The 16,041-nt window shown below is 40.3% G+C and overlaps 1 protein-coding gene across 1 annotated transcript in view; it reads right to left on the bottom strand.

Annotated features, from left to right (window-relative positions):
* Positions 1-16,041, bottom strand: part of LOC138053010 (transient receptor potential cation channel subfamily A member 1 homolog) — a 56,893-nt gene that overhangs the window by 17,124 nt on the left and 23,728 nt on the right. The window contains exons 8-16 of the mRNA XM_068899683.1: positions 15,799-15,906; positions 13,906-13,994; positions 12,525-12,671; positions 10,665-10,776; positions 6,963-7,099; positions 5,596-5,711; positions 4,255-4,535; positions 1,369-1,659; positions 91-212 (exon numbers count right to left, since the gene is read on the bottom strand). Coding sequence (XP_068755784.1) covers positions 91-212; positions 1,369-1,659; positions 4,255-4,535; positions 5,596-5,711; positions 6,963-7,099; positions 10,665-10,776; positions 12,525-12,671; positions 13,906-13,994; positions 15,799-15,906 — 1,403 coding nt within the window. The remainder of the gene's footprint in view (positions 1-90; positions 213-1,368; positions 1,660-4,254; positions 4,536-5,595; positions 5,712-6,962; positions 7,100-10,664; positions 10,777-12,524; positions 12,672-13,905; positions 13,995-15,798; positions 15,907-16,041) is intronic.

The raw sequence follows: 16,041 nt of genomic DNA, 5'->3' as shown, positions 1-16,041 counted from the left end.
AAATGTATGTTTCAGCAGCCAATAAGGCTTTGTTTAGGAGATTTTCTATTCATAAAGAGACTTCAACGATAACTTTGACTTTCGACTTACGTATTCACAAGGTCAAAGTTAAACTCGTCTGCGACATACACAATGGCGAGAATATACACAGACCATTCCAGAAGGTTCTCCCAAACGAAGTACTGATTAAACTGGTAGAAAAGTTGAAATATCTGAAACATACAAGAAATACCACTAGAAAAAATAAGAACTTACAACTTGAAATCAGAGTACAATTAATGTAATTCTCCTCTCGGCACACGCCTTTGGAAGAACTACGACGTTTACAGCAATTTCGTTCACTCAAGCCGCGGAGAAAAACGTTTGGGGAATGGGTTGGAACCAACAGACCTTGGTTGTTTACCATTTAGAAAAAAATTCCGGAAATTCCGGTTGGTTTGTAAATGGAACACGACTCTTTGGTTCGTTCCATTGGAAAATTTCCGGGAGCAGCGGGACGTCTGAAAAGGTAGTCCTGTTTTCCCGTTGGAAACTTTCCGATGGAAATGTGTGTTCCATTTACAAGTTTTGAAAGGTCTTACCACTTCCAGGCTATTCACGGCCACATTTTTAATTTTGGGGCGTAAAATTGCAATCACTGGGCGGCGAACGGACCTGAGTTAAACGGAACACATTGTTCACCCGATGGAAATTTCCACCAAAATTTCCGGAAATTTTTTGTAAATGGAAAACAACCATTGTGTCCGGATATCGAACCCTGAACACATAGAATTACACTACCTGGGAACATAGGTAAAAAGGAAACCTATGCAGGGGTGGGGAGGGTGCTCATATCACTGGCTCCCCCTGAGGTGGACCCATGGTTGGTTGAGCACCGGGCTGTCACGCGGGAGGTCGTGAGTTCAACTCCGTCCGGACCAACACTCAGGGTCTTTAAATAACTGAGGAGAAAGTGCTGCCTTTGTAATTACATCTGCAAATGGTTAGACTCTCTAGTCTTCTCGGATAAGGACGATAAGCCGGAGGTCCCGTCTCACAACTCTTCAATGTTCATAATCCTGTGGGACGTAAAAGAACCCGCACACTTGTCGTAAAGAGTAGGGCATGTAGTTCCCGGTGTTGTGGTCTGTCTTCTGTGTCGTATCATGGTTGGGAGGGTAAATGCTCGGAGATATTAGCTACACCAAGCTACTCTAAAATCCGAGGGTAAATAAAGATATATGATATGATATATATGATATGATGGGTAGTTCAAGTGGTTCGGTCGAGCTAGATGAATATGTGAAATGTTTGAATACGTGAAAACCGATTCGACAGCTACAACAACCTCTGTAAAACCTGCGAAAGCTCGCACAATGAATGACCAACCTCAAATGCGATGTGACACGATGCCAGGAAAAGTATTACAATGCGGCCAACATCGACCCACAAAACGAACTGAAAAGACGTTCTGTCAACAGTGTAGGAAGGAATGCTCTCTGTTCCGTTGCACGATCTATTTTCCGTTGAAAAAACTGTGTATGCAGTCAAGAAAATGAGGAAAAGACAGAATATAGAGAGTTTCCAATAGTAGATAATTTTTCCAAATTTCTGCCACTTGTAATCCAACAAGAAGGTGACCAGTGGATGGCTAAGCAACTGCTCTCGCTTGTGCTCTACCTGCAAATAACAAGGAACAGTAACATGAAATTCGTGAGACAGCTTTCTTACCACCTTGTTAAAACCAATTCACCGAGAAGTTAAAGGAATTTTGAGCAGCGCGGAAATCGGAGTGGCAAAAATAAGGACATTTCCGATACTTTTGTCCCCTTGCAACTCCGTAGTTCAAGTCCTTTGAAATGGGAAAGCAGAGTCCGAAAAAAAAACAAGCTACACAACTCCAGTTGTTAAGTGGTTTGACTGGTTCTCTCTCCGGAAACGGCTGCAGACACTGAAAATATGCTGGGGGAGGAGAAATGTATTTATGTCGACTAAACTGACCACTCCGCTTACTGAGGAGCTTCTCAGGGTCCATGACACAAATGAGGGCAGTACACTGAACAATTTGCCTAAGGCAGTCCAGTCGGATACTTACAAGTACAAACCCAATAGAGAGTGGGGCTTACTTTAGGGGAGGAGGAGGTTTTAGCTAAACGCATTAATGGTAGAAAAAAGAAAAGATGAGAGAAACACACTAGAGTTAAGGTTCCCTGCTTTCTGTTTTGGATCTGGGCATGACGACTGTCTAATATGGAAACTTGAGCGATATTGTACAAGTTGAACAAGGTATTTGCAACATTTTCATTCACTTGCGGGAACCAAATTCGAACTTGCAGAACGTGTATAAACTATACTGGATCAGTCCACATGAAGTGTTGCCGTTGTGAGTAATTAATACAGTCTATCATTTATTGATTTGGTTATAAAGAATAAGATGGTAGGATTGGGGGGGGGGGGGGGCTTATTTGAGAGGGTGGTTGATAAAGGATTTACAGGATATTATTTGGACCGATCATCACAACGAAGCCTAACTTAGAACGCAAGTTCTGTAGGGAAACTGAGTGTTGTAAGAAGCCTGACTTTTCGGGGGAGTCTCTCGACCGCTGGAGATACGTCTGCCTTCGCAGGCTACTTACAATACTCCATTTCCCTACAGAACTTTCTGAGTTGCTTTAAGTAGATAAATGCTCTTCTCCATCGCTTTTGCATTCTCGACACGGTCTCCGACAATGAACAGCCTTTATATACTAGAATTGAAAGTAACTTGGAAAGCGATTTCGTTAAAGGCGATTTGTCACGGCTTTGTGGTGTATTTTGAGTAGTTTTTCCAATTACTCGCCCCTTCTTGCTATGCAACTTAACGGCAATGAAACCATCGTGACAAAAAAATATTTGTTGAGCACGTACATAATTTAAGTTACATCAAAAACCCATAAGGGTTGAAACGTGTAACGCGCGTTCACAGCTTCCGAATATTCAGTGCGAACCGATTGGTTGAATGTTTCAGTGCTAAGTACCATATTTGGAAACCCCTCGCTCTTGTTGTTCCAAATATGGTACTTAGCAAATCGAATATTGAGAAGCTTGTTTCCCAGCACACAAGGGACCGTTAAAAGGTTTCAACCCTTATGAGTTTCTGGTTACATACAACAGATATAGACTTTGAAAAACTGATAGGCTTAACAGTTTTCAATTTGCAATCCATTCTAATTGTTTTCAATTTTGCTCATCCCTGCCTTCTTTTGTATTTGCTGTTTTAATCAAACCTTCCTTCAATATTTTAAGTGGTTTTTTAGGTTTTGCCAGAACCCAGTCGCTGAAATTGGCTGACTGTCTCTCGTAACAGAGCCCCTTTAAGTACAAGCTAAGCTCAGTTTAAAGAGCCGACCGTTTGTGTTCGATGTAAGAAAAAGTACCACAATGAGTTAAGGAACATTAAAACGGGAATACAGGCCTGAACAAGATTTGTGAATACGCAATACGACTTCAGCGGCAACGGTCTACTGCCGAGGCAAAAAGCCATCTGGAAGCTGGTCGAGCAAACCTTTTCACGTCAAAATTCGCTATGATATAACTTTGGCAAAAAGCTTTGAGTCTGCTTTTAGAGTTGAGGATCCCTTGCTGGCAGAGCTGTCTTTTCTTTTGCGTTCGCTGGGCTGCCGAGTACGGGAAAAGACACCACTGCTATGGGTCGAAACTCACTGTGATGAGCATGCGTGGCTGTTACTTAGCGACCGAATTGTGTGGGCTCGCTTAAGAACAGCGGAATTACTAAAAAGGAATGCGCGGACAGAGCTGGCTCAAGTCGCAGTCAGCAAACATATCATGGGGAATGCAGTTTAAAGAGTGACGTCCAAGGTTGTGGATGGCGGTTGGATCAAAGTGAGTTTCGACCAATGGCAGAGGTGTCTTTTCCCGCACTCGTCAGCCCAGTGAACCCAAAAAGAAGAGAGACCTCTGCTAGCAGGGAAAGTTGAGGGATACATCAGGGCTACATGTTTGCGGTCACATTTCGTTAATTTTCCATAACTTTGTCTGTAAATTCCACACAGTGAACAATTTTATCGGCAAATGTGCGGAAAATTAAAAAAAAAAAAACTTCACCGCTTTTCAGCACAGCTATGTCCCTCGACTTCAAAAGGAGAAATGCATGTAACTATTCACTTGACCATTAAAACGTCTGAGCAGATTCCAATGATAAATAATGTTATTTGACGGCGAAATCTTTGAACACAGTCGCTGTATTTTTCGGCTGCTTTCGTCAAACTCACTTACCATGATAATAAGAGGATGATTATGCTTTTTCTCAAGTTGTGTAACAGCCTCCTCTTCTGAAGGTTTCCCTCGGGTTCTTTGAAATTCTTCGTCTTCTGGAGTATCCTCCATAGAAAAATTTGTCACACTCGAACTGTCCCAGTTTGCGCCATCACTACTATCTGACCAATCCAAATACACATCCTCCAAAAATTCAAAATATAAAGTTATTTCATAATCCGGATCTTCAGCGCGGCGACCATTTTCTTTCATAGACTGGTTGAATACCATTTCTGCCACTTCTGCAACGCCAAGAACAAAAACATTTTCATCAAAGATCATATTAAACTTTCAAAACATCACAAGTGACCATAGAGCCAGTTGCAATCGAGTGTGGTAAAACAAGGACAAAGTAATTACTTTGGCCAATCAAAAAGGACGGAGACAATCCGGTAAACCAATCAAAACTCTACGTAATTGCACGTAGCCGATACAAAGCGCGGGAAAATGTGCACGCGCGAGCCACGATTCGTTTTGGTTTCATTTCTGATTGCTTGAAAGAGTGGCGTGAGAACTTTGAACCAATCACTGAGTGAAGTAATCATAAACCAAAGCAATTCGTTAATTACTTTCGACACTCAATTGAAAACCGCTCTAAATCACGAAATCCAAGAGCAAAGTCCATACGACGTTTTATTTATTAAAAACTCAACAAAACTACTCCGTTCCTGTGTTTCCATGGCAACTTCCGTACTGTTCTCGACACCCTATTTATGCATTCGTCATTGACCAATCAGAAACGCGATACTGTGTTGCGTATATTAAGTTAGTTATCACACAATAATTGAAAAGAAATTTTTTTGTAGGTGAAGATATTGAAATCAGCTTTACAACAATGTGGATTAGCCCACTCCATGGAACTTTCCGCAAAGTATAAGGTCTGCGCACAAAGTTTATGAATAAGTGTCTTGAAAAGGGTTCGCATGTCTATCAAGCAATAAGCCTCACATTGGCCTAGCTGAAACACATTTGAACCAACGACCACCTATGAGCTGCCTCCAGCACCAATGAGAGCAGTGCTCGAGAAACCGACCTGGACTAAACGGTCGGCGGTTGTAAGAAAAAACAAAGAAAGGTGAAACCAATTGGTTCACGTTACACGAATTATCCTCGCTGATTTCTGATCTTCATAAAACTACCCTTTTTTAAATTGAACACGACGTAACCCAAGGTTAAAAGCGTGGTAAGAGGCCAGCTCCATTTACAGACAGTACGACTGCTTTGTTTTAAAGAAAGTTTTGCTTCACATGAAATTTCTGTAGCATGCATGATATGCGGCCAAGTGAGGTTACATTAACCTACCAGGAAGTTGAGTGATGAGTTTTCTCATGGGTGTGGTAACACGATTTTGATCCCATGATTTGTTGCGCATGACTTTCATCCAGTTTTCATCATGGATGATGGCTATTGCTGACTCCCTAGTCAATCAGAAAAAAATCTTTTCAAAACAAACAGCCACGCCTGTTAAAAATTCATCATCATTACTAGGAGTTTTTAGGGTTCCGTTTTCTAAATATGACTTTCAACAACTGAGGAACAATAAAAATTTACAAGATGATCGGATAATGCTTCATGCACTTTTGAAAATTCTGGGAGTAAATAAAGTAGGCTTTCCACTGCCATCCACAGAGTACCTACCTTTCAAATTCGAGATGGTTTTTCTGTGAAATTCTCAAAATGCAAGCCATGCAGAATCTCTGATCTCTTCTAATAATAGTCAACAGCATTCATGGATATTTTAACAGGATTTTGCCTATCATCGGAACTAAGACTTCCACCGAAACGTCAATGAACACGTGGATTTCAGAAATCATTAAAAAATGTTCTGAAGACGTTTGGAAAACGCTTTGTTTTGGGATGCTTAGGCTCGTAGTTTTTCAATGTTTCAGTTTGAATAGGTAGGTGGATACCTGGCGAAACGCTTGTGTGGATCAGTAAAAATATTTCTTCTCAATTAAATGCATTTAGAGAACATTGACAGTGTGGATGGAGTCTTAATTGGTGGGTCACTCATGCAGTCGCACGACAGTTACTGTTTTCCGTCGTTACCGCTAAATTACGGGTTTAGACTGAAGGCAATTTTTCTTTCGTGACGAGGGCACTATAGCGATATTCCCTGTTTATAAGCAATTCTTTTGATATTTAAATTTTGCCAACCACAGAACAAAAGAGTCCTTTGTTTCGACAGCCAATAGCTCTCTGGTTGGCACATTAAATAATAATATGTGACGTAACGGAGAGAATAGCTATTGGGGTGCTCTCCATTTGTTGGGAATTCCCATCGGGCGGTGGGGGCCGTTGTAAATAAACCCATCAAGTACAGTGAATTGTGCAATAAACAATATTCGTGTGCTCCCTCATAAAGTTTAAGATTAATCATCACTGACTTTTTCAGATTTTGCGAAAATCACCATAGTGACTGTGTGACTAGAGCACTTTCAGCAAGTTCTGAAAATATGTGTGGTGGTTAATAATAACAATAACAATAACAATAATAACAATAATAATAATAACAGTAACAATAACAATAATAATAATAAGAAGAAGAAGAAGAAGAATAACAATAACAATAACAGTAACAATAACAATATTAATCACAAAGGGACGAGTAAAATCCATTATTGATTTTACTCGCCCCTTTGTGATTACCTTTATTCAATACGGCTTACTTGCGGCCATGATCTATTGCTAAGTCAAGACAATTTCTTCCTGTGTGATCCGTAAGTGTTATATCCGCTCCTTTTGACAGCAGAAGCGAGACAACTTCCGGATGACCTTCCTTGGCAGCCAAATGCAGAGGAGTTGTCTGTTGACAAAATTTATATATCCCCTTTCTTAAATTTTGAGGTGGATGTAATTTATGTGTTTTGATGATGGACAGTAGACACTTCACATGATCAGCATCAGCATCATTATTAATATTATTGCAGCTGTTGTTGTTGTTGTTGTTGTTGTTGTTGTCGTTGGGCTCAGTAACCTGGCCAGTGGATGACAGTCAGGACAGACACGACTTTGTCATTTATATTATTTTAGTATAAATACACAGATGATCATACAAAATCGCGCGCTCTCATTGGCTCGCTATCTCGGATTATCAGCCGATAATCACCTCGACGGACAAAATGGCTGCCAGTAGTCGTTTTGCCACTGTAAGTGAAGATGATTTCGCGTTGAAATGCTTTTTTTTTTCTCTTTTTTTGAAATAATCACCTGTGTATTTATACTAAAACAATTATTCGCCTCAGGATCAGTGATTATCGACTTCGTCTCGGTGAATATTCACCGATAATCACTTCGCCTGAGGCGAATAATTGTTAAATAACCTTTTGTTATGCTTATGTTAATCAATGGTTCTAATGCAAACTACAGTGTACAATCATGGGCCAAATGAGTATAGACAACAGACGTTTTTCATGTTTCAAGCTTTTAAGGACGTTCGCGCCAATTGTTTCTGCGCATCCTTACTGCGCACGCAAATGCACACGCCACGTCATACACGAGCGCGCGCGCTAAGTAATAAAATGAGAAATGACAGGGCAAAAGGCCATTGCTATAGCTTTGCCTGGATTTAACGGTGTTGGACTTTCGATGACCCCTATTTTTCTCTCCAGAAACAGATTTTATTTACATTTCTCTCCACGTTGTCCAAAAATGAACAAAAAAATCAATGTGGGAAGTTAAAAAATTTTCAAGATTTCTGCTCACGGGACATCAAATCCTGCCATCTTGCGGCTGCAAGGCGCGTGAAACTGTGGTCGCTAAATGCGAACTTGATCTTTAAGGAACCTCACCAGTTGACTAAATTCACTTAATAAGTCCACTTAAATAATATTTGGCAGAGAAGATTTCACTTCAAAGATTTGATTGCAATATATTTGGGTTTACAGACACTAGCCTTATTCGCTAACGAAGCCCGATTTTGTCACATTTTGGGTGTTTTCCGGGCATGTTCTCTCCGAAACGAAGTCGGTGACCCCCCATTTTTTTTACATTTCTGACATAACTAACTCGTCATCTTACAGTGGTAAAAGTTTCAGGAAAAAATCAATGTTGAAAAATTTTCGCGCGAACGTCCTTAAAATGGTTTAGTGGTTAGGGCGTTGGGTTTGCATGTGGTTGCTAAAGTCGCGTGGGAGCCAACTAGGGCTCCTTTACCGCCAGAGCTTACCTCGGTTTTGGTAGCATGAAGCAACTGGGAGAATTATTACTCCCCATCCCCCTGCCCCAGATAGCCAGTCCATCGCAGGGTTACCCCCAACAGTATATCACCGGTACCCATTCATACAGCTGGGTAAAGACAGACAGTAGGGAGCTTAAGCAACGACAACGGCGACGGCAACGAGAACGTCATTATCAAAGTATTAACCTCAAATTTGGCTATTTCACGTTGTTGTTTTGCTTGCGACGTCAAAGAAATGGACAAAAATGAAGAACGCACGTGCAGGGCGCGCAAAGCCATTGTTTTTGCCCACAAAATATACAAATTTGTGACGTTCTCGTTGTCGTCGACGTCGTCGTTGGGAGTTTTAGCAAAGACGACGGGTACGGCTACGGCAACGCCACAAAGCAAGAATATTATTGGTTGAAAAAGGAAAAATGCTCGTGCTGCACGTGTAACACGAATTTCCGTGCAGTTCTTTGCCGTACTCCACAAAACAACAACGTGAAATCACCAAATTTTAGGTTTTGACGACAACGTGAAATACTTGCGATAGCGCCAAGTTATATTTTGGACTAACGTTTTCGTTGCTGTAGCCGTCGTCTTTGCTAAAACTCCCTATTAGGGACGTTAGGGAGTTTAAGCAAAGACGACGGTTACGGCAACGAAAACGTCAGTGCAAATATAACTTAGCGCTATTGCAAGTATTTCGCGATTATTCCGTCTTGTTCACCTTGTACAATACAGGCGAACTATCCTGTAACTGAATGGGTACGAACGGTTTTAAAGTCAAAACAGAAAATGACTGTTTCATTGTTATATGCTCGCGTTGTCGTCAAAACCTAAAATTTGGTGATTTCACGTTGTTGTTTTGTGGAGTACGGCAGAGAAATGCACGGAAATTCGAGCTGCACGTGCAGCACGAGTATTTTTCGTTTTTTAACCAATAATATTCTTGCTTTCGTGGCGTTGCCGTAGCCGTAGCCGTAGCCGTAGCCGTCGTTTGCTTAAACTCCCTGTTAAGATGTACGACAGCCACAGCGACGAAAACGCCACAAAACAATGATATCACTGGTTAAAAGAGCATAAATAATCGTGCTGCACGTGCAGCACGCACTTTAGCGCATATTTTTGCGGTACTCTGCATAATGACGACGTGAAATCACCAAATTGAAGCTTTGACGACAACGTGAGCATACAAATGTAACCCTTTCTTTCTCTATTTTCACTCTGAAACCGCTCGTACCGATTAAGTTTTAGAATGCTTCGCCCACATTGTACGCCGTGAACGCGACGGAATAATCACGAAAGACTTATGATAGAGCAAAGTTATATTTTAAGGTGACGTTTTCGTTGACGTCACCGTCGTAGATCTTAAGGTCCCTATTCTCAATCTGAAGGTCTTCATCGAAAACACTTTGTATAGAAATACAAAAGGCAATTAAAAGTATATAAAAAATTTGCCTAGGGTTTTAGGTGGCAGTTTCCTAAGTTAAGTCTTGCTAGTGTAACTGAAGTCAGAAATGTAAAATAGTGAATGATCAAGAAAACAGCAAACCTGCCTGAATTGAAGAAAACTAAACTTCACAAAGGACGCCTATCCACTCCTTAATGTATTTTCATGCGAGACACGCCCAGGTAAGATAAGCTACATAACGATTTTTTGTGATGGAGGAAAATGGGAGCACCTAGAGAACAAACCCTCAAGCTTGAGAATCAGGATAACCTCTCTTCAAAAATATACTTAGCAACAATAAGGATATGAATAAATATACCCACAATGGTGGTAAGCAAGTGCTGTCAACACTGCACTATTTCTGCTTCCCACAAGCCTACAACCTTAGCAGTCGATCACCAAACCAGGTGATTTCTCGTTGATCATGTCGTAAACAAATTTCAAGAGAAATAGGCAGGATAAAAAGTGCATTCATTTTAGAATATTTTTCCTTCTCCTATTGGGCGTCTGGAAAAGCCGGAATCTAGAATCCGGAACCGGTATATGTAAGTATGTAATATAACATACAATTTTTTTGAGCCGAAATAAAACAACTGTATATCATCGACCTTTCATGTTCTTATTCCGGATCCAGATTCCGGATCCGGTTCTGGTTCCAGATTCCTGCTTTTCCGCACACCCCTCACATCCTGTTAAAGCTCTTAACATTCCAGAGTCATATTCCAGAGTAGTCTCAAAAACTGTCATAAGAATTACCTTTGCTTTGTCAGTAGGATCAACAGGCGAGTCAAATTCCAATAAAATCGCCGCAACTTTTGGGTGACCATTAGCAGCAGCACAATCCAAAGGAGTCCAAATTTTTGAGTTCCTTTGGTAAAATAAATATCAATGCAAACCTTAATGGAATGTTTTAACAAAATATGATGGTTGTAAACAAGTACCGATAACACATTTTTCCACATTGTCTTCTAACTTACCGGTAATGAATTTTGGTAATGTTCATGAGTTTTAAACTAAATTTGATTGACTTTTTTTCATAATGGCGGCCAAAAAAATATTTGTTTAAAAGCCAATAAGCCCTCCCAGCCAACGGACAAGACAAGATTCAAAATGACTTGTACACTAAATTGAGGCCAGCAGGTCTAAATATTGTAGCATAAATACAAAAAAACAACAATAAATCAGTCACCATTTATGAAAGTGGTCAATATCTTCTTTGCTCTGTTTCAATCAAAAATAGACCACTTTCACAAATGGCGACCACTTATACATTCTACTGTCTTTCTGATTGTTAATTAGACCTACTGCCCTCATTTTGAAACAAAAATTCTCTTGAATTTTGTTTGTGGTAGCGAGGCTAGAAAGGCTCATTAGCATTAAAACAAAAGAATATTTCTAAAGGTCTATGGATAGATTCCCCATGTCTTTTTCAATTATTATGCTGCCTGAAAACAACATTCATACGTTTTCATTTCTAATATTGTACTTAAGATTGTATTATTGCTACACCATCATTTGAGTTGTTTCAAGTACAAGTATGTCCTTGTGTCATTTGACATATTGGACAATCCATGATGTGTATAAGCAACCCGTGATTTCAGAGCTTTCTAGAGTCTTCACAAACTGCGACCCAGCAAGCCGTGCGAGTCCCCCTCGTTCACTCAGATGGCTCACGTGTTGATTCGTATTTAAGTAACCATTTCAAATAGCACTGATAAACACCTATTTTAAAACGGTTAGCTTTCAGTAACTGCGAGTTAGAACCAATTTTAAAATAGTAAGCTGCCAATAAATTGCAAGTTGACTCGCATTATTGTACAAACTCAGCTTTCTAAATAAAATATACAGCTGGTAATGTAAGTTCCGACCAGTTATACGGGGTACTCATTAAAACGAAATTAATTTTTGACCACTGGGTTTACACTACATCTAAAGTACACGTTTCAGCACCAAGCAAAGATCCCTTGACTCGATGCCTTGTTTTGCTGACATGGCCTCATACACTTTGTGCCCAATTGTCTTTGCAAATAGTGAGTGCTTTCTTTAACGTCCCATAGAGTTTTATGAACATCATTCATATTTCTTATCCAAAAGTACACGTATATGAAAGTCCCATCCATCATTTAGTTTGCTGGTGAAATCAAAGAGGCAGCAACAACAACAACAACAACAACTTTTATTTCAACACGATGGTGATTAAAGCGTTGCCACTTATTCTCTATTTTCGAATTCCCCATAATACACTTTGTTGCCCCCCAAATTTTGCATAAACTATTGTTTTCAAATGCTCTTGGGGACACTGCATATTCCCAAGAGCATTTGAAGACAATGGTTTATGCAAAATTTGGGGGGCAAACAGAGTGTATTATGGGGAATTCGAAAATAGAGAATGGGGTCGTGTATCTAAACTAAAACCTAAGGAATAAAAATATATTAAAATCGTCTTAATAATATAGAAGCAGCTTCTCCACGTTTATTTTTTGACCCTTATTCTTGGTATGATCTCCATCTTATTATGCTCAACCAACTGATAAAACCGAGAAATTCACATTGGTGAGAATTAGTACAGTCTCCTGAGAACAAGTGCTTGCTCTGACCCCAGAAATCTTAACTCACCTTGCATCAACCTCAGCTCCATTCTCTAGCAGAGCTTTGCAGCATTTGACATGGCCTTCAGAAGCAGCAAGGTGCAGAGGTGTGTTAGAGGCTTCATCTTCATCATTTATAATGGAGGGATCTCTTTTAAGAAGCTCAGCTATGGTTCTAGACAACAATACAAAACATTTCTTTTGAAACACTACATCTGCCAGAAATATGTGCAAGAAAGAACTCCAACTCCACATGGTCATCATAGCTTGGTGTTCAATCTCTGCAATCTTCCTTTTTACCACAATTGCTTGTAATCTCGCAATCTGATTGGCTAATTTGCCGTTGTCGATAAGAGTCTAGACAACGCTGCTCCCTTAATGCAATAGCCAATCAGGAACGCTCATTTTGGAAAATAAACCAATCATATTGCGAGAAAGTTATAGACAACGCTTGCTCTACTCGCTTGCTCTTTCTTCGAGTCATGATTTTGGTCACGCTCTTGAATAAACACTTCTTTGCACGTGACGTCACAAAAAAATAAAATACAAAACTAAAGAGGCTTTTGTGTTTTAATCTTGATCAGCTTCAAGAGGTTTCAAAAATAGATCTGTTTGCATGTTTTCAGCTCGGTACCGTGCTTCGCTTCGAAAATAGAGCAGTTTGAATTTCAGAGTTGTTCACAGTACGTGACATGTTGACGGCTTTCGAAAAACATGCCAGTTGCATAAAACATCGATTTCCCTCTTGTTTTTGTGGCCTAAACAGCCAATATACTAGGAGAAGTGTCTATAAGAATGTTTGCTAGCTCATTATACAGCAGAAAGTGTTAAAGACAGCCAAACTTACTAAATTCCACATGTTTCTACAGGTTTCCGGCCGCCATGAAACTCTACAAATTTGAGTAATAAATTTCGCCGAATAACTCAAGTACGGAATATCGCACAGCCCTGAGACGTGGACCCGTTGTTTATTTATTCCTCTTCTAAAACATTTCCATTTCTTGACTCAATTTCCTTCATGGTAAGCGATTTATGTTTTCACTTGCATAACGTGCAACCCAATAACATTGCTGCGCCTCGTGAGTCCACAACACTTTGACCACTGTGATGACGAATATCGCTGTCGATAAGAGTACGGATAACGCTGAACCACTTTCGATTTGTTAAATCTACCGTAAGTTTGGATGCTATAAAACTGAGCTACAGGTACCATTAAACCATTTGAAGTTGTTGCTTATCACATTCTTGTGTTTGGAATGTCAAATAGTGCAAGGCCGGGGTTTTTAACTATGTCCTTCATTCTTAGGAAATTGAACATCTCAGTCACTCTATCCCTATAACTTGAGGGACGATTTTTCACTTAAAGAAAAACATGTAAATGTTGAGAATTTAGATACAGGAAACCATACCTCACTTTGCCATTCTTTGCTGCCAAATGCAAGGGTGTGTTTTCATCCTCGTCTCGTGAATCTATCCTAGCACCAGTTTTCAGCAATGCCTGAGATTTAGTTGCACAAACGTACAATCATGTTATTATTATCTATTCATTTTGTTCATCTTCTACTGAATTATCTTTCAGTGTGACTGGTGCCCAGGGTTTTTTTTGCTGTTGCCTCTCCTGTGGGTGCAGGGGCTCAGTTGTGGCTGGGTTGTGGATGCTGTTGGCCTCGAAGGCTGTTCCTTATGGGTGGGGTGGGGTTGCTGGCCAATGTCCGCACTTTGCCAGAGCACCTGACGTGTCAATGGCAAAGAGATCAAACCAATCTTTTTAACAGCGAACTGAGAAACAACATGGGGCCGCTAATTTCCGAAGTATCCTGAACTGGACCAGCAGATATTGGAGTGGTTTACCGAAAAATGAGATCAAGTTTCTTCAAATCTGGCAAAGGTTTGGGTGCTTACAATTTAGCCAAATAATCCAGATGGAATGATGATTGCATAAAGGTAAGCAATTTTCCGAATTTAATGACCAACCAGATAAGAATGGTGCTTATCATTAACTACACGGCATTTACTCGATCTTGTGAGAAAGGGCCTGGAAACGGAATGATCGCGCAAATGGTAAGGGCATTTCACGAATTCCATTCCGCAAGTTCTGAAAAGATTTTCCAGAAAATTGATTTTCCATTTGACCTCAAACCGAAATTTCCAGATTTTTTGGCTAAATGGTAAGCACCCTTTGACTCGCAGTTGTTTCGAAAACGAGGTAATTCACTCATGAGCACGAGCTTCTTGCTTTCAATGCGTGGGAAAAGATGCTTCCTGCATGTTGGTCAAATCTTATATGATCATACAGGTGTAATAGAAAATCAAAGTAAGCACTATGACGCTTCAAAAATCGATTGCATTGATCACAGAATCTCCTAAGAATATGTATTTACATGGCTTCTCGTTTATTTTTATAGGGTTTTTCTGGCGAAACAATGCCACTCAGTTTGTTAAAATTGTGATTTGGCTACAATTGTTCTTGATACTTTTGAGGAAAAAAAGTCACCTTAACTCCCGTCGGCTTCCATTGATACCAGCCTCGTAGCTGAAGGAACTACCGACGTTAAATAAAGTTACTTTACCTTTACCTCTCGGCTTTAAGTTAAACCCCCTTTTCAAAAACTAATTTGAAAGATTCAAGACTAGTCCAAATTTCCGAAAAAATAGCTCGACTTATCGACAAACAATTACGGTATTCACGTTTGAGTTGTTGAAAGTGTTAGACAAAGTACCTCGCTGTGTGGTGACTTGGAGATATTCACAGCTATTCACCCCCAGCTCAGGGAGGCGCGATGCCCTCATGGTTAGTGTGCTCGACTCCGGAGCGAGTGGTCCGGGTTCGGGTCCTGGCCGGGGACATTGTGTTGTGTTCTTGGGCAAGACACTTTACTCTCACGGTGCATCTCTTCACCCAGGTGTATAAATGGGTACCGGCGTAATGCTGGGGGTAACCCTGCGATGGACTAGCATCCCATCCAGGGGGGAGTGAAAAATACTCCTAGTTGCTTAATGCTACGGAAACCGGGTATAAGCACCGGCGTGTTGGGTCATTGGCTCGGAAAGCGCTTACCTCAGGGAATTATATAGATAATTAGTTGCCCTGATCCAGTAACGGAATGGAACAATCAAGAATGTACTAGCCGTTCTCTAGAACATTGTTTTGAGTTTTCAGGTATCACATCCTAAGTGAGACAACTGATCATATGTCTTATCATTTATTTCCCAACATGACCAATATTCAGCTATTTTACAGTAGGAACAAAGATCTTTGCTATCTTTCTGACCAAAAACAATGTAAAAGTTAAAAAACCAACCTCCACAATTAATGCATGGCCATTCATTGCCGCAATATGAAGAGGAGTGTTTTCATTAAGATCACTTTCATCAACAAGCTGTTTGGCATCTTGATGTTGAAGGATTTCCTGTAAATGAGTGATAATTAACAATAATATTATTCCATGAGCGCGCGTTGGATATGAGATGATAGATAGCCAACGAGGCGCGTAGCGCCGAGTTGGCTGTAATCATCTCATATCCAACAAGCGCGGTGGAATAAT

Source organism: Montipora capricornis, chromosome 6 (genome assembly GCF_036669925.1).
Source record: "Montipora capricornis isolate CH-2021 chromosome 6, ASM3666992v2, whole genome shotgun sequence".
Taxonomy (NCBI): Eukaryota; Metazoa; Cnidaria; class Anthozoa; order Scleractinia; family Acroporidae; genus Montipora; species Montipora capricornis.
This window is presented reverse-complemented; position numbering and strand designations above follow the sequence as displayed.